The 19,182-nt window shown below is 37.9% G+C and overlaps 1 protein-coding gene across 2 annotated transcripts in view; it reads right to left on the reverse strand.

Moving 5' to 3' along the window:
- Positions 1 to 19,182, reverse strand: part of cdh13 (cadherin 13, H-cadherin (heart)) — a 355,078-nt gene that overhangs the window by 6,162 nt on the left and 329,734 nt on the right. For both annotated transcript variants that reach the window (XM_051869540.1, XM_051869541.1), the window contains 2 exons: positions 4,298 to 4,531; positions 3,191 to 3,409 (listed from right to left, as the gene is read on the reverse strand). In XM_051869540.1, the coding sequence (XP_051725500.1) occupies positions 3,191 to 3,409; positions 4,298 to 4,531 (453 nt within the window). The remainder of the gene's footprint in view (positions 1 to 3,190; positions 3,410 to 4,297; positions 4,532 to 19,182) is intronic.

The following is a 19,182-nucleotide window of genomic DNA, read 5'->3' on the forward strand; positions in this document are numbered from 1 at the left end:
ATGTCACATGAGATATAAACACGTGCACGCACTTTCAGACTGCCTGTTTCAATGCATCAATGCCTGAATGTGGAGTACACACGCACACACACACATACTTAATTTACAGTGGGGTGCACACATCTGAGACCAGACCACTGGTGAAAATGCTTCTACTTTGCATTCTTCCTCATTTAATACAAAACAATTAATTGCAATTTATATGATCAGCATAATTTGACTGAAAAGTTTAAATGTTTTAGTAATGATTTGTTGCACTTTTGCTTTAATGAGCAGAACTTAAGCTGAATGAACTCCACAAGTTTGTGTAAAACTTGATGATCATGTTCTCATGATTTGATCATGATTTAAGATGATTCGAAGAGAATCTTGTGCTTCAACTGAAGAAAAATATGATCTTTTGTACAAAGGAGTTTAGATGATTACATCTAAAATTACAATTACAGTACAGTAACCTGCATGTGATAATTTATTTCTTAACAACACTGGCTAAAGCTTCAAGTGGAGTGAAAGGATTGTGCCAAAAGCTGTTTTTTTCTTTCTTTTTTCCCCAGAAACACCTCCAAAGCCATTTTGAGTAAACTAGCATGACATAATACAGTGGATGTCAGTGTCTGCCAGGGCAGTAGCAAATAATCATATCATTTCAGCCTATTAACAGTCACAGATTCAACATTCACACCAACACAATGACTGTTAGCAGAGCTACTGGAGAAAAAGAGAAAATGATGCAAAAAACAGGCAAAATGGACCCATACGATGATATGGCACATCCAATGATAGGGCAGAAAAACTCTAAGATGGGAATTCACTAAGAAGAATTGTGTCCACTGTAGGCAAAGGTAATTTAAACTAATTCACATATGTCTGTATATATGCCTGATTATAATGCTTGTCTTTCAATTAATTCAATGAAAAACTGCAGCCATGATCAACATAAAATCAATAGAAAACCTACAATAAGCCTAACATACATAAAAAGTAGTAGTAGTAGTAGTAGTAGTAGTAGTAGCAGTAATGTGAATTCCTCCCAAATGTTAATTTGCAGGATATTAAGCCAAAATCGAAGCAAAAATATGTAACAGGCTTTATTGGAAAAACGTACCTGTCAACATTTTTGCAAAACGCAAAACGCAAAATACATACCAATATTACATATCACTAGAGGCAGTAAAACAGCAAGCACTTTTAATAGTTTTCACACACAATTACGGTTACAGGGCCAGATTATGGATTAATAAAGACTTGTTTTCACGCGGCTCCTTGCACAATAATGTTATGACCTCACATTTTACCATAGTGCATGATTTGTAAACGAATATATTTTGGAGTTTGCATCACTTACCCAGCTCAGCTGGTACAGAATTGTACTGGTGATGTGAAGAGCTCGGGTATGAATCCTGTGAAAGGCGAGTCACGGTAAAAGAGCTCAAAGACAAGAGTTCAAAAACAAGCTAAAATGCCATGGTTACAATTGCGTTTTTATGTCACATATGCTTTTGTTAACATCGGGTAGGTTTAGGGTTTAGTGTAGGTGTATGTTATTAAACGTGATGGAGCATTAAGCTTTTAGCGCCACTCACCGGACATTTCAATTCAGAACTGCGGTGATACGTACAAACTCCAGCGTAATAATATGTTGCCATATTTACGTTCATCTGTTCCGGAAAAAACTAAACACACTTTTAGCGCCACTCACTGGACATTTCACTTTGAAACTGTCACAAAACGTTCACGACACAACGTATTTAGCATTTTGCAAAAATGTTGACACAGGTACGTTTTTCTAATGAGCCTGGGCTGAAAATATGGGTATCTGAATGCAGACAGATAACACAAATAAGAAAGTCACTGGGGGAAAGAGAAACCATGGAGAAGATCTGCCGCCATGCAAATCTGGAGATAATGGCTCCACAGTGCCACAAATTTCAGATGGATTCGACTTCTATCCAAACCAAGGCTTGGGCGAGGAACCTAGAAATCCTCAGAGCAGGACGTCCCTTCTTAACAGATTTATTTTTCCTCTGTTTTCCATTTAAGAATGGCTGTATGGAGTTCCATTATGTTTCAGCCCCTCTAAAGGAGTGCATTATTAATGTTATTGCCGGGAGAAAGAGTCACCAGGGGGCTGTGTGCAGGTTTAGATGGGAGATTAACTATGGGACAAACATATAGTACACAGTGACACACACACATACACATACTGAGAAGTTTAAGACCTGCAGTAAAGCAACCTTTAATTTGTGCATATTACTTTAAATGCTCCTATGTCTCTCTGGCAGCTGTGATAGTGGCCTTATATGCTGTAAATCTAGCCTGATATGGATCAACTCTTATTGCAGTTCCAGGCTTTACCACAGTAAATAGATACAGGGTCACTGAAAACATTCTGGAAGAGAAGCCAATTTCCTGTCAAACTGTACTGCAAGGTATACAGGGTGTTCATCATCAGCATTAAAACAGAGCTAAAAGAGCAAAACGTAAATGCTGGAAAACTGAGAAAATTGAGGGTTGAGGGTACCTGTGTGTGTTTAAATCTGAAAATATAGTTATAAGCCTATATATATATATATATATATATATATATATGGATTTAGATTTAGCCTAAATCCAATGAATATATATATATATATATATAAAACTTTGTGAATAGTAATATGTGAATGTAAATTGCCCTTCATTTTAAATATGCGTATGTGTCACATGAGAGCAGATTGGTGTTTAGTCCTCAAAAATATGGTACATAAACAAGCTGAATGAATGGGAGTGATTCTGCAAGCAGCCTTTAAACTGGACTCTATTAATACCTGAATCCAAAGCGGTTTAAAATACTAGGTTTAAATGCCCAGGGAGTCCTGCAAAATGAAGTCCGTTTGGATGTGCCGCTTCTGCACAGAATGGATGAGGTTCCAGGTTCAAGGAGTAAAAGAGTTTTGTACAATAATAAACTCTGGATAAATCCGAATTTCCATATAGCATTTTTTCTTTTTTCTTTTTTGCTGTCAGGCAAAATCGTGGCTGTGAAACACTTGCAATATTTATTTGCACTTTATTAGAAACCATGAAATATGCAGCACCTATCAAACTTTAAAACTCCACATTTAAGCAAATCACACAGAATTTCAGGCATTCTGATAAAAGAGATCAGGTGTGTGTGAGTGTATAAGAGCTGGAGCGACAGGATACTTACAGAGCATGGAGAGCAGAACCAGGCCGAGCAGCAGCAAGAGGTTTGTTTGTACCGAGGCGGCACGGCTGCAGTCCATTCTGTTCTTCTTACAGGTGCACACCTGAACTTTCAGTTCTGTGTTGTTGGATATAGGAGGGACGCCAGAGTCGGTCAGAACCAGCGGCAGGTTGTAGTTGGCCTTTTTAAGACTGTGCAGCAACATGATCTGGGAGTGAGTGTCTGAAAAACATCAGAAAACTATTTATTGTACCATTCTGGCCACTTTACTTGTCAGTCAGACAGTATCTTCCTATTTAGAAACAGATTTGGCTACAGGAGACTATAAGCCACTCGATCTCAAATCACCTCTCTTGTTTTGTCTCTCTGTATCACAGCATCTGCCACTGATTCTCTTCTCAAACAGCTGACAGAAGTCTGGAGATTCACATGCCTTTCTATATTTGAGTGTGTGCTCTCAGGAGAGATGGGTAATCGAGATTCTGCTAAGATAAACCCCAAATACACCCAGCTATTTGGTCAGAGTGATATCTAATGATACACACACTGTCTGGGACAATAAAGTGCTCCTCTCGCTCTCAGCAGCATGTGGCCCATTTGACCCTGGTGAAAACACCAGAATTTCACCTTTGTACTAGCTGGTTAGTTCTGGTTTGGTGCTGGTATAGACTACCACAATAATGCTATTCACTATAGCCAGTTTTCAGGACTGTTATGATCTCAGTCAATTCTGTCAAAATTTCCAGCTGATTTAAAGTGGCACTCCATCACAATTTTCAGAAATTTTCATGATTGATTGTCATTACAATTAACAATCAATTAAATGTGTACAACATTTGCAGTGAAAGTAATTAAGTTATAGAAAATTACAATATAGTAATTTATCCCCGTGTATGCAGTGTTTTCACAATCTAATCGCATTATTACTAAATGCATTTGTGCTGAAATTGATTAATCAACAAAAAATCAATTATGCTTAACTATATTAAGGTAAACTATTCTTTTAGTAAGAGCACCTTGTATATTTCCTCGAACAGGACTTAGAAATAGCCGGTATGTGTTTAACCGTGGGCTAGTGCCTGTTTCTGTCCCATCTGAGAATTAACTTACCATTGATCCTGGAGATCTTCCATGTTTTCTCCAGTCCTGGCTGTTTGCCAAGCTCGATCTTGAAAGGATCTGTATTAGGATGAATGTCCTTGTCTCGTCCCCCGATCACCACCACGTTTATGTCTTTAGCATCCTCGCACACGCGGGCCACGGAAGGGAAGACGTAGGGAGCGTTGTCGTTCTCGTCCTCCAGAGTGATTATCAGTGTACCGGTGCCCGTAGCGGGTGGACTGCCTAGTGAGACAAAAGGCAAAAAAGAGTTAAACAGAATATGCAACAAAAAAGTTAAACTCTGCATTTTTTAAATACTGCAGCTGCCTACATGTGCAAGAGGCAACTGTTTACACTTGTACGCGCATGCCCAGTGTGCATGAACAGTCATGTGACATGCGTTTTCGGCCGTGTAGTGTAGCCAGAGATCGTTTCTGAAACGCTATGGAAACAGTGTAGATGAGGATCGTTTTCATTTTAAAATGCGGTTTTAAAAAGAAAACGCACTAGTGTAAACAGGGCCTAAGGAAGGAAATATACAGAAATTGAATAAAGTTATCAAACACTTTACAGTCTTCACTGCATAAATTAAATATAGATTAATTCTTATTACAGCCACAATTTTCTCTGTTACCTTTGTTCGGTTAACTGTCGCCGCCAAACATGACGCTGATCTGATGCGCATTTCATTTTCTCACAACTCTTTAAGTTCATTTGAGATGTTATTTAACTCATTTAAGACTGCTCTTATGAGGATACTCGACAAAACAGGCATTTTGGCATAATTCTGTCTGTGTGTTATTGTTTGTTCAAGCATGAAAGAGAACTCGATACTGGCGCGCGTCTTTCTGCGCACACAAGTCGTGTGTGTGTCACACAGACACGACATTCATAGTTAGCGTGTTCTCGATTGTCTTGTGGCACTTAAATGGTTTAAAAACATTTGCCTGAATAAGATCATATAATGTAACGCTAGCCAAATTATGAAATTATAAAAAACGGATGTTGCATTAATTGTGTTAAATATTTTTAACACGTTAAACTGAAAAAAATCGATCGATTTTGATTTTGACAGCCCTAATATAAATAAATAAAACTTTAAATCTCACAATGTGATTTTATTTCTTAGAATTTACTATTTCTTACTTTAAAGTTTTACCTTAAACTTTAATCCCACATTCACCTTTTTTATTTGATAAAAAGAAAAAGAAAACAAGCTTCCAAAAAAAAAAAAAAAAAACCCAGCAGAGAGTATCAAGAAAATAATTCTGATGTTCACAATCACATAAAAGTCCTTCTCCAGTCTAAATCTTTCTGGCTTTATAGGCCAAATCAATAGTTCTCTTTTAAATGCACAGGAGGACTGCGCTTTACACTCATCACTGCGATCAAAGCACTGGCATCTCACACCAATCGACTGTTACTGTAAAGCAAAGTGGGTTAAAGACTTTTTCACAAAAGGTCAGACAGGAAGCAGAAACAGACATCAGCAATCAATGTCTATACAGAAAGAAAAATAACACCAAATCAAAACATTCAGTTTCTGACTTGGAGTAACAGCAATTATCTTGATTTGAAAGATGCCTCATTTTGTATCAGATTGCACTTCATTGAATATTGCACAGAAGAAAATACATTATTCAAGGCTTTTGAAATATTCTGTTTCTGAGAGATTAGCAGTTATTGCAGGACTGCATAATTATAAACAGCCCTGGAGGTCACTCGCAATTAACATCCGATGACAGGATCAGTAATTACAGAATGATTTTGTCCTCGTGTTCCCAGGAACGCTCAGGCCTCAAAGGGAAGAAGAAAAGACACAGTGTCAAAACATGGGAGCAAGCAATGTCTCGCTAGAAAAAGAAATCAGGTTTGTTCCAATTGCGTCTCTAAAGTACACCTGCAGAACAGCGTTTAGAGGCAGAACAATGACGTCCTTGCCATGTTTTATTGATTTCCTGCTCAAAAAGATTGTCAAGTACGTAACAAGACATTTCACAAGACAAAAAGAAATGCGTATCCATGGACAAAAGCAAACTGTCTCGCCTAACACCATAAAAGCTGCAGACTTCTAAGTATGCTTCACAGAAGAAAACACATCCCGCCATGAGCGATAACAGCGATCTGATTTATAAATCATAAACTCTTAAAAAATTTAGACGTGGCCTGTGTGTGCATTAGTAAATACGTCCATTGCTTCACATTCAACACCAGTGAACAAACCAATGATTTAAAGACTGCAAAGGTCAGGGCTAGTATTACATAAATACAGCTAGATGTATTGGTATATGGTAGTGACTGGATATAGATTAGGTTTATGTTCATAACAACAGCTATTGACCGCTTTCTGACCCAAACAACAGCTAAAAACACAAGATATGGATCACATAAAAATCTCAGAAGCATGCAGGGGTGACTCTAGAATATTCAGGGGGGCTTGGGCACCCACCAGAGCATGAGATGATGTGGTTCAGAGTAATATTTCTGTCCTCAAGTGCAAGAGGTTGCGAGCTGGAATCTTCCTCAACAACTTTTTATAAATAAACATGAAAATAGCCTCTGTTTGTCTGTAGATCAGTCACGGTGACATATCTGGTAGCATGTTATTGTGTTATTCCACTGGAACGGAGAGCCTTTGGATGAGAGATCACGTCTGTGACTCATATAGACACTAAAACGCATTCATATTTAATGTACCACAGTGCTACATGCTCAACTGAAGTTTATACATAAAGGCAAATGCAATAAAGTTTATATTAAAGGGATAGTTCACCCAAAAATGAAAATTCCGTCATCATTTACTCACCCTCAAGTTTTTCCAAACCTGTATAAATGTTTTTGTTCTGCTGTACACAAAGGAAGATATTTGGAAGAATGTTTGTAGCCAAGCAGATCTCCTCCCTCATTGACTACCATAGTAGGAAAAAAAAATACTATGGTAGTCAATGGAGGGTCGATATCTGCTTGGTTACAAGCATTCTTCCAAATAACTTTCTTTGTGTACAGCAGAATAAAGAAACTCGTACAGGTTTGGAACAACTTGAGGGTGAGTAAATGATGACAGAATTTTCTTTTTTGGGTGAACTATCCCTTTAAGACTGGACAAAAACACATTGTAGCTTATATTAATACAGTATATTGTGCCTCTGTCTCTCACACATTTTGATTGAAACCATAAAAATACATCTGAATCTTAGAAGATGAAAAGCAAACACTTCCAACCTTTCTGAATGCTAGTGGCAATATAAAACCTTATTGCATTACGATTAGTTTTGGTGGCGAAGACAAACATTTCGCATACTGCCACTGACCTCCAATATCTTTTCTCCCCAAAGACTATAAAAGTATTTTAGCTTTGCACAAGGGAATTATTGTGCATATTGAGACTGTAAGTCTTCTTTCCTTCTATCATCATCTTCATCATCACTCGGTTATGTGTTGGGAGGGGTGCATAAGAGGAGCGTGGCTGGAACTTTTATTAGCCGCACTTGCCGTATCTCTCTCACCTCTGATGTGTCTCATCAATGCCGACAAACATAAATTGACTAACACATTCTGTCATTCAGAGGAGCTGGGTGTCTAGGTGGCCCAGTATGTAACAATAATGCTGAAGACAACCTGACCTTGTATAATACTACATCTCATGTAACTGAAGAATTTGGTGTAGAAACAATTTTTCACTCAGAATTTGCAAGTACACTTCACAAACAATTACAAAGAAACAGAAAGCATCACATGGAATTAATAAATAGTATTTTTTGTACAACATAATCTTTGGAAAATCACTTTTACAGTGTAGTACGAGTAGCCTACTTTTTCTGTCTCTAGACATTGGTCTCCTGTTCACTCCCTAAAAAAGCATTTGGATACTTAAATCTAGAGCTGCACGATTGTAGAGATTTAAAAAAAAAAAATATATATATATATATATATTCTCCCATGATTCTGAATAGACAACTAAACAAAATAACATGTAATTTAGTAGAGGTTCTGACAAAATGTTAATTGCAGAAGTTCACTTAAAAAAATGTAAATCATTTGAATTAATTAGTATTATTTTTTTAAAACGTCAGTTTGAATGAATGATTCAATGACTCACCTATAAACACTTTACTTGTTTTATTATTGGACGAATCAGTGTTTTTGAACAAATCTCTTGCATGAATGATTCAATGGCAAATACATTTTTAACAGTCATTTGTCGCCACCTACTAGTGTAACAATCTAATTGATGCAATCTTTATTTGAAGCGTCAAGTTATTTAAAAAAAAAGTGCTTTCTTCTATTTCAATCACTACCGTAGACATCAGTGTTTATATCCGAAGTATAAACTTTATCGTAGTATTTCTGTGATCATTTTAATTATTGTAAGGCAGAAATAATAATACTGTGTTGTTGAAAAGATGGTTTATGAGGCTGTTTCATACATGACAACTGCTCTCTCTGGGTCAGCGGCAGAGCCAACGCAGATTTGAATCGTGTGATCATACTTGTCAAAGGTTTAACAGACATAGCAAAGTCATTATCATTTAGGAATAAGATTGCACACTTTCGTGCAGCTCCACTTAAATCCTAATAACTCGATGCATTAATGAAATATCAAACCAAGTAGCATCAGCAAACAAATGACATTTGACAACCAGAGTGTCCAAATGCCATTTGCTTTCATTTTGAAAAAAAAAAAAAAAAAAAAAAAAAAAAAAAATATATATATATATATATATATATATATATATAACCCTAGACCCTATATGCTCAATAGGGTTTAGGTACCCTCAGCTTCTTTAGCAAGCCAGTGGTCGTCTTGGAGGTGTGTTTGGGGTCGTTATCATGTTGGAATACTGCCCTGCGGCCCAGTCTCCGAAAAGATGGGATCATGCTCTGCTTCAGTATGTCACAGTACATGTTTGCATTCATGGTTGCCTCAATGAACTGCAGCTCCTCAGTGCCGGCAGCACTCATGCAGCCCCAGACCATGACACTCCCACCACCATGCTTGACTGCAGGCAAGACACACTTGTCTTTGTACTCCTCACCTGGTTGCCGCCACACACGCTTGACACCATCTGAACCAAATAAGTTTATCTTGGTCTCATCAGACCACAGGACATGGTTCCAGTAATCCATGTCCTTAGTCTGCTTGTCTTCAGCAAACTGTTTGAGGGCTTTCTTGTGCATCATCTTTAGAAGAGGCTTCCTTCTGGGACGACAGCCATACAGACCAATTTGATGCAGTGTGCGGCGTATGGTCTGAGCACTGCCAGGCTGACCCCCCACCCCTTCAACCTCTGCAGCAATGCTGGCAGCACTCATACGTCTATTTCCCAAACACAACCTCTGGATATGACGCTGAGCACACGCACTCAACTTCTTTGGTCGACCATGGCGAGGCCTGTTCTGAGTGGAACCTGTCTTGTTAAACCGCTGTATGGTCTTGGCCACCGTGCTGCAGCTCAGTTTCAGGGTCTTGACAATCTTCTTATAGCCTACGCCATCTTTATGTAGAGCAACAATTCTTTTTTTCAGATCCTCAGAGAGTTCTTTGCCATGAGGTGCCATGTTGAACTTCCAGTGACCAGTATGAAAGAGTGAGAGCGTAACACCAAATTTAACACACCTGCTCCACATTCACACCTGAGACCTTGTAACACTAACGAGTCACATGACACCAAGGAGAGAAAATGGCTAATTGGGCCCAATTTGGACATTTTTACTTAGAGGTGTACTCACTTTTGTGGTCAGCGGTTTAGACATTAATGGCTGTGTGTTGAGTTATTTTGAGGGAACAGCAAATTTGCACTGTATTACAAGCTGTACACTCACTACTTTACATTGTAGCAAAGTGTCATTTCTTCAGCGTTGTCACGTGAAAAGATATAATAAAATACTTACAAAAATGTGAGAAGTGTACTCACTTCTGTGAGATACTGTATATATATATATATAATATAGTTAACAGATATAAGGAACCTATCCAAGAACTTAATTGCTGAATATGTGAACTCTATATAATACAACTACAATACAGTCTTATACAAAAAACAGCTATCTCTCCAACTGCTAACACCAAACTTCCAGCAAAGCATAAAATTAAGATAAACATTGCTAAGCAAGCAAATCTTATCAGCCAGGCTTTATGAAGCTTTCCTTTTTTTGTGTGTGCTGTGGGACTCAGAGAAGACATATATGCATGAAGGAATGCAAATCTTCCCCATTTACACATGGCTGCTGTACGTGGTGAGAAAACATTAACATTGTTTGTCTTCAATGAGAAAAAACACATTCCTTCGCTTGATCGCTCTATAGTCTTTACCATCTTCATCAGCATCATCATCATAATCATCTTCGGCAGTGCTAAGAGCTCCCTCCTCCTCTAACTCATATTGAAGGCCTATTACACACATTTAGATGCACCATAAAGTGTTCTAGAAATGAGCCGTAGTGCTTCATGTTGCAGTTTATCACTTAATAACTTTAATTTTAGAAACCGGCGACCCCTGTAACATCAGTATTGATTAAGGTAAACGTGAGCAGAAATATACAGCAGACTTCATGAATAGTTGAGTACACACCGCTTTGTTTAACACACAGCATTGACATAAAAGATATTCATGAGACAAGGATAAGAAAGGGTTGTTTGCATAAATATGTCTATTACATATGCAGCATGTAATGGGACTGGATGTTTCGGATGCTGTCTTCTTTCCCGTCCATAATGAGAGTGATTTATTTTCTCTTTTGTCATGGTGCTCTGATATATATAGGCTCATATCTTGTCTGACTTTGCTGAGATCCAATTCCCTCTTCTCTAAACTTCTTCCTAATGCATCGCTAAACATTGTTGATATGGAAGAGATCGTTTTTCAGCCTCACAGCTGTTCGTGAGCAGATTCGCAATCAAATGCAAAACTGTTCTATGTCTTTTTCCTCTGCATTAAAAAAAAAAAATACACTTTCATTTTTTTTTTAAAGCTGTGAAAAATTTTATGGCTAGCAAAAATAAAATAAAATAAAAATAAATAAATTAAAAATATGCATGTACACTGTAAGTACATTGTAAGTCCCAGGGGATGATTTAAATTACCATTTTTCTTTGTGTAACTGTAGTAGGTTTTGGAATTTATTTTTGCTACTTCTCAAAAGTTTATTGTCCCACATTTTCAACCTTAAAATATGAAAATCCAACCAAAAATACATTTATAGCCAATTTTACACAAAAATATATATTTTTTTTACAGAGAAAAATAACAACAAAACAACAGCAACAAAAAAACACCACATTTGTTTTTAGCCTGATTTTTTTTACGTTTTTGTACGAAGAGCTTGAGATGGAATATGAGACGCATCAAGGTAATTTTATATTACATGTCAGCACACTATTGTGCCATTTCCAACCAATCTATGCAAAAAGTGTGAAAATATAATACAATTTTATGTATTTCAGATTCAATGACTTAGCAAGACAATGGAGACAGAAAATTTAAAAAAAGTTGTTTAGAATGCACAAATCAACTTGAAACCTGGTGGAAATGTTTATAATACTTCAGAAAAATGACCAAAAAAGACAGAGTATTCATTGCTGAAGAAACACCTAGAAAAAAAATCTGAAATGTACCATCCTTGAATGACGTATCGGGGAATGATGCCGTTGGTTGCATTAATGATTTTGTGACAGTACAGGACCCTATCTCATCCCCTCAGACACTAAAGACAGACCCTTGGCTCAGTGAGTTTCTTTTTTTTTGGTACTGACCCACTGGCCCATAACGTCTGTTCCACCTGATGCTTTTCTGCAAGACGGACCAATTGACTACAGCAGCTTGGGCTAAAACCAAGTGTTTCTCTGCCTGTATCGCTGTCTGTTTCTGTCTGTTCACTGTCTCTTTCTCTCTTTCACTCACTGTCTGTCTGACCTATACTTTTCAATGGCATAAATCTTATTATATGTATAAAACGTGTTGAAGTCACAATTTCAAACCATAGACAAAAGGCACTTCCTATAATAGCTCCTTTTTGAAGAAAACAAAGATTTAAATAATAATAAGCTAACAATAATAATACATAAAATAAATACAGCTGCAAGCAACAATTAGTCGCCGAGCACAAAAAAAAAAAAAAAAAAAAAAAAAAAAGCCCGATGAGTTATGCAAACGTGGCTGGGAGCTTTTAATAACTTTTTGCCAGCATGGTCTGAAAATGATCTGAGCCAATTTTGGTGAAAATTGAAAAGTCAAAATGGCGGGAAAATTTTCATGAAGGAAAATGATGTTAAATGATGTTTCATGATGGAAAATGATGACTTGTCTTGAGCCAAAAATTCTCAAAAATTTTGTTTCTAGCCCTCACAGTTCAAAAGTTATTAGCATAAATGGAAGTGCAATTTTGGACAGTTGGTGGCGCTAGAGGGATTGAGATAGAGACTCCAAAATTGCTGTGGTTATTGTTCAGACTGTCCTCTATCTGTGTGCCAGATTTCACAACTTTTTACCATATGGTTCTATGGGCTGCCATAGACTCAAAAGCAGAAGCAGAAGCAGAGGAAGAAGAAGCAGAAGAAGAGGCAGAAGAATAAGAAAATGAAGAAGAAGAAGAAATTATTGTTCTCTCTTTCTCTACTTTTCTGGATTTTATTTTTGCTCTAGCTTGTATACTAATTTAGATTATTCTGTCCTTGGCATTGTGTACTACAAACATTGTTCATTCTTGTAATAAATTGCTTGTGCTGTTCGATTTGTAAGTCACTTAGATAAAATCATCTGCTAAATGCCTTACGGTAAAGGCAGTAAAGTTATATTAAGCATAGAAATCAGAGAAAACACACAGAAAAAATTTTCAGACCTTTAGAAAAGTTGAAAACCACCCAGAATATCTACATTTGCATTTATGCATTTGGTTAGACTTTTTATCTAATGCAACTTACATTGCACTCAAGGCATACATTTTATATTTTTGTGCATTCCCTTGAAATCCATGAACTTTGGCTTTGTTATTGCTATGCTCTACAGCCTATTCTACCTAACTGCAGTAATAATCTGTATCAGGTGGAGGCACACTTGAGCTCCACTGTCTGCACCCCACTTGGAAGTCATTGCATTTCAGTTAAACTCTGCTCAACTCTGTCGCATCGCCTTCAGGCACTTTTGCACACTGCACCTCAAATCACCAGCTCTCACTGAAAATGAACGATGTCTGGTAATTTATGGCTACTCCATCTATGCTAAAGCTAGTGGCAAAGTATAAGAAAGAATTCACAGAGTAATTTACTAAGCTTTGTGATTATGATTATTAGAGTTGCTAAAGTATTAGAGAAACTAGGTAAATAGTCAACAGATCTCCAAAAACCTAAAAAACAAAACAACAATGAAGTAACAGAGTTGAGATTCAGGATGTGAATGGGGATGTGATTGGTAGGGTGTCTGAGTCAGAAGGGAAAGCACAGTGGGGGTGTGGAGTCTGTGGTTGCTCACTGCAGTGGTCACGCAGTGAGACAGACTCTGAGAGGACACACAGGACTCGAGCAGATGGCTCTTTTCTCACACTGCTTTAGCATGCTGAGATTTTAAAGCTTCAGTGCAAAAACCTATAGGAATAAAACAACTTATACAAGCGCACTGTAACAGCACATTAACTTTCTAAAAAAATGCATGCTAAGCTTGTTCAATTCATCAATGCTTCTAAATGTTCTATTTTGAGATGCGGGGTGGCCACAAAAAGGTTATAGACACTTTTAGAAAACTTTCGAAGTCACACTTAAAAATGTCACTGCATTTGATGCTAAATGAATGACAAATTATGCTAACTGGTCTCTAAGTGATTTTTAGTGGATCTTCATGTTAACAATGGACTATTCCACTAACATTTGACGACCACAAAATCTCTCTCTCTCTCTCTCTCTCTCTCTCTCTCTCTCTCTCTCTCAGAACCCCACCAAGTACAACATGTTCCTGGACCAACATCTTTGTTTTTTGAGGGACAAGTCTACAGTTTATGTCTAAGTTTAAGTTTAGGCTTACAATCATGGTTAGGTGCTTCTACATCAGTGTTATTCACCTATCATTTCCCTCTAATTTTAGGAATAACTTATGGATAGGGTTAGGTTTAGGGGTAGGGATATGGTTAGGACTAAATTTTCAGACAGAAATGTTGTTCCAGGATCAACAAAATATGTTGAGGAATGCGTCTAATATTTTGGGTTTTCAGGTTTTATAGGGACATTCCATAGACATAATGATTTTTATATTGTACAAACTGTATATTCTATCCCCTAACCCTACCCCTACTCCTAAACCTACCCATTACAGAAAACGTTCTGCATTTTTACATTTTCAAAAAAAAAAAAAACACCATTATGTATGTTTTAAAAGCTGTTTTTCTCATGGGGACCAAAAATGTCCCCAAAAACATTTCGGATCTTACCACCCTTGTGGGGATTTTGTCCGTATAACATACGAGAACCACAAACACACACACACACACACACACACACACACACACACACACACACACACACACACACACACACATACATACACACACACAATGTTTTTTAAAGAACACTGTCACGCTCACCAAGGCTGCATATTTATTTAAGAGAAAAGTCATGAAAAGGGGGACGTGAGGACGTTTAGTACAATAAAATCTCACAAGGGAGGTTATATTCAAAAGCCTTATGAATACTGCACAATTTTACAAAGTAAAGCCTATTGAAAAACAGTTAACATGAGGAAAAACATGCACTTAATCTACAAAAGAGGAATCTGACATGCTCCCCTTCCAGCAACCTCTGATTTCTCAATCAGCACTAGAGGGACTGGAGAGAAACAATCCAACACATGACCGCATATAGAAGTCGACACTCAGTCAACTTAACAAGGGAGAAAATTGATCTGCAATTAAAGTCAGGCCCTCTTGCTTCACAGGAAGCTCAGCTGGAACCTGACAATGAGTAGCCGATTAAACCTGCAAGTCCCTCTAGAACAAAGGCCTCTGATTATCCTCATGGGTTCCCTTTAATGAGAAACTTAGAGAGAAGGAACTCTAACTCTGCTTTGACAATGCCTCAACCATCCTTTCATCAGTATATAATATTGAATCGAGGCCTGACATCATTCTTTTTGTCAAAGTCCCCTTTAGTTTGAAGAGAGGATACGTGATTAAGCTCTATTTCCCCCTTGAAAGCCACACAAGTGGACATGACAGGAGTTGTGTTATTAGAGACAAGGATGTTCTTCCAAAAGCATTTCAGACTTCAAAGTCCAGAGACAAAAAAGATGCCGTAGTGTCTGCAGAAACCAATCAGTGTCAATTTAGCTCAGCAGACAGGGGATGATAATTTGAGAGTGTGCGGAGCTTTCCTGTGTTTTTCTGTGTCTTATTAGCTTGGTAAAGCAACCAACCAAAGCACTTGTTCTCCACAAGCCCTAGACGATCTGCAACGGGCAACACCTACACCTTTTCCATGTTTCTCTCCACAATAAAAGCACCTCTGTGAGCGCAAAAAGCAAAGGTCTCCTGCACAGAAGTCGACCCTCCTTTTATCTTATGGCCCTTGAGAGCCAGAGAAGGTGGAAAGATGTTTTGACTTGAGAGAGCAGAGTGAGTTTATCAAGAGAAGCAGTGGAGAAACCAAAGCTTTGGATGGTAAGAACTGTGAGGTTCTTGGATTTCTGGCTAGATCTCATTATGGCACCATTATAGCTTTTGGATATAACTCTTGAAGCCCCTTGTGCCATCTTGAACATCTTCATTCTACTTCAAAGTAGAGTGCCAGAAAGGATCTGCTAGGAAGAAACACCTCTCTGCTGACATATGTCCCTCACTTGGAGTTTTTCTCCAAAAGAAAAGTCTCTAAATTGGAGAGCACCAATTATGGACAAGACAGTGCCTCAGGCAAACATTTGTGGACTTCCCTTAACTGTCACTCTTCTCTGAACCAATTGATAAAGGAAAGATGTATATAAAAAATGAAGTGAAACTTTCTATTCACCTGAATGCCATTGCAGTCATAAGATGCTCACCACATTCACAAAACATTCTTACAATAAATGAGAATTTTATAGGCCAGTATTTTTGTTATACTTAAGAAAATAAGTTCTTAAGAAAATATTTGAGAATTTAAGATTTTTTTTTTATTTCATGAACTGCATTTATAGACTAATACAATTTAAAGTTGATTATTTTAAAATTTATCTTAAAAACCTTTTTCCCTCTTAAAAAAGGTCTTTGTTATTCAGGCCCCTGATATGTTTCTTTCCTTGGAGGTTTGTCCAATTCTAATACACTGGCTACAACAATAGTAACAATTTTACCTTAAATTCGCAAGGACTTCACAACAATCTCTGTGCAAAACTAGGGCAGGTGTGGAGGCCGAATACTAGAAAACAGCCTGTTATCCAAACAAGTGCCTCGGAGCTAGATTGGTAGCACTGGAGCGATGAATACAGTTCCTCCCTCTACAATGCGGATGTTCAAAGGTCTCAGCGGTATATGCTAATGCTCCAAGCAAACCTCTCATGCATACATAAAGAGCCTTTTATATTGTGCAGCAACATTCCTGATAATACACTGCCTACCCTAAATGACAAGTGTACATCAGTGGCTGAGTTTTTAAATAAAATGCAAAGACGTGGGCAACTGTGACATAACATGAAAGCATAAATAATGCCACGTAGCTCACCACCACTCCTCTAAGAATCAGCATGCTGTTGTCACATGCTGATTCTTAGAGGAGTGGTGGTGAGCTACATGACATTATTTATGTTTCCAGGTGATATTAAATGGTTATACTGTATGTCTAGAGGCAGGAAGATGTGCTCTACATATTCAATAAGACACATTTTTTATATGAAGGAGGGAGCAAAATCACTGAATAAGCAGCAAGTTGAGAAAAAAGTAGCCTTATGTACGGTGGCCGAGAGAGCTCAATGCACTGCAACTGAAGAGAAAACACGCAAATAGAAAAAAAAAACACCAGCAAATTAAGAAAACATCTTCATCAGTTTGACAACACATGTGCTGCACATGTGAGTATTTGCAGTGCGTTTCTGTATTTGGTGGGTGTGTTGTGAGTATTTGCAGCACGTTTCAGAATTTGGTTGCATTGTGAGTATTTGCAGTGTGTTTCTGTATTTATTTGCACTGAGTATTTAGAGTGCGTTTCTGTATTTGGTTGTGCTGTGAGTATTTGTAGCGTGTTTCTGAATTTGGTTGTGTTGTGAGTATTTGCAGTGCATTTCTGTATTTGGTTGCGTTGTGAGTATTTGCAGCGTGTTTCTGTATTTGGTTGCATTGAGTATTTGCAGTGCGTTTCTGTATTTGGTGGGTGTGTTGTGAGTATTTGCAGCACGTTTCTTTATTTGGTTGCATTGTGAGTATTTGCAGCACATCTTGTCAAACTGATAAAGAATTTTCCTTAATTTGCTGGTGTTTTTGCATGTGTTTGAAATAGATTTAAATGAAATCTAATGAGGAAATCTGTATCCAATCCTGTAATATCTGTTATGCAGCTTTTTCGGGGCAATAAAAAAAAAAAAAAAAGACAAGGGCTATATGAACATTAGAAAAGAGGGGTAAGAGCACAACTTCATGCAGCTAACCAACCTTCCATAGGAAACAGGACATAAACATGATGGGCGGATTACACACACACACTCCCTGAAGAGTGATGGAATGGGTGAACATCTGCTGGCGCAGTGGGGAATGAAGAAACAAGAAAAATCTGTCTGTCTCTCACGCCGAAACAACTGATTAGGCCCTCTAAACGACGGACCCTCTGCTAATGTTGAAAGAGCGCAGTCCCTCCATCTCCACACTTCTGAGTGTGGTGCCGTTCCAGCAGGTGTTGTAAGGACTTGAATCATTAACCCCAGGCTGACAGACAAGACTGAGCCCACCAGGCTCAGAAAAGTGTTGCACTTCAGCAGCTCCCCACCACTCCAGTGAGTCTGCAACTTCACACACTGGGAGCTGCAAAATGGATCCATTTATTCTAACTCCAGGTTAGAGGTTGGCGGGACTGATTTTTCCATACTGCTAGAATTTTAGTTTGTGTTCTGGACTTAAAAGGATTTTCTTCCCACACACTTTAAGTCCCATCCCATAAGTCCCATCCCATTTAAGTTCCATATTATTATAATTTCACAATATTACTGTTTCACTGTATTTTTGATCAAATAAATGCAGCCTGGCAAGCACAAGAGATTTTGTTTAAAAACATTTTAAACATTTTACCAACCCCAAACTTTTAAATGATGGTATATGTAAATCATCACCCAACTTAAAGAATGAAAGCAAAGACATTTTTGTCTCTAATGTTCATATAGGCTTTACAGAAGAAAAAGTAATCAACATGAGGGTTGCACTGACATGAGGGTGCAGAGAAAATGATCTCAAAAAATGTAATTTGGGCAAACTATTCCTTTAACATGTAGTCATACGTGTAAACACACAAGGGTAGAAAACAGACAACAAGCACACACAGACTAAGCTACATCAACTCTCCGCCTAGTCCTATCTGCACTCTCCTCTATCAGTTCAGCATCTTCTCATTTTCCCTCTCCCTTCTATCATTCTTGTTCAATCAACGCTCTCTTCTTCTCTGTGGTCAGCGGTCAGACAGAGAAAGAGAGAGAGATAGAGAGGCAACACTCATCTGAGCCCTTGAAATAAAGACATGGGACTCCAGTCTAGATCGATAGCCTGTTAGTGACCAGTGTGACTTTCATGTCATGCAATCATCGGACAGATTGCCACAGAATAGGGAGTCTGTGATAGACTAGATCTGCCTGGGATACCAGGGAAACACAGGCGGTGCAAAATCCAGCACTGTACAAACATCCGTACAGACACAGAAAAGAAAAGCATAATGTTAACACTGTGTTTGAAGCGCTAATACA

The sequence above is a fragment of the Ctenopharyngodon idella genome, chromosome 18, assembly GCF_019924925.1.
Source record: "Ctenopharyngodon idella isolate HZGC_01 chromosome 18, HZGC01, whole genome shotgun sequence".
In the NCBI taxonomy this organism is placed as follows: domain Eukaryota; kingdom Metazoa; phylum Chordata; class Actinopteri; order Cypriniformes; family Xenocyprididae; genus Ctenopharyngodon; species Ctenopharyngodon idella.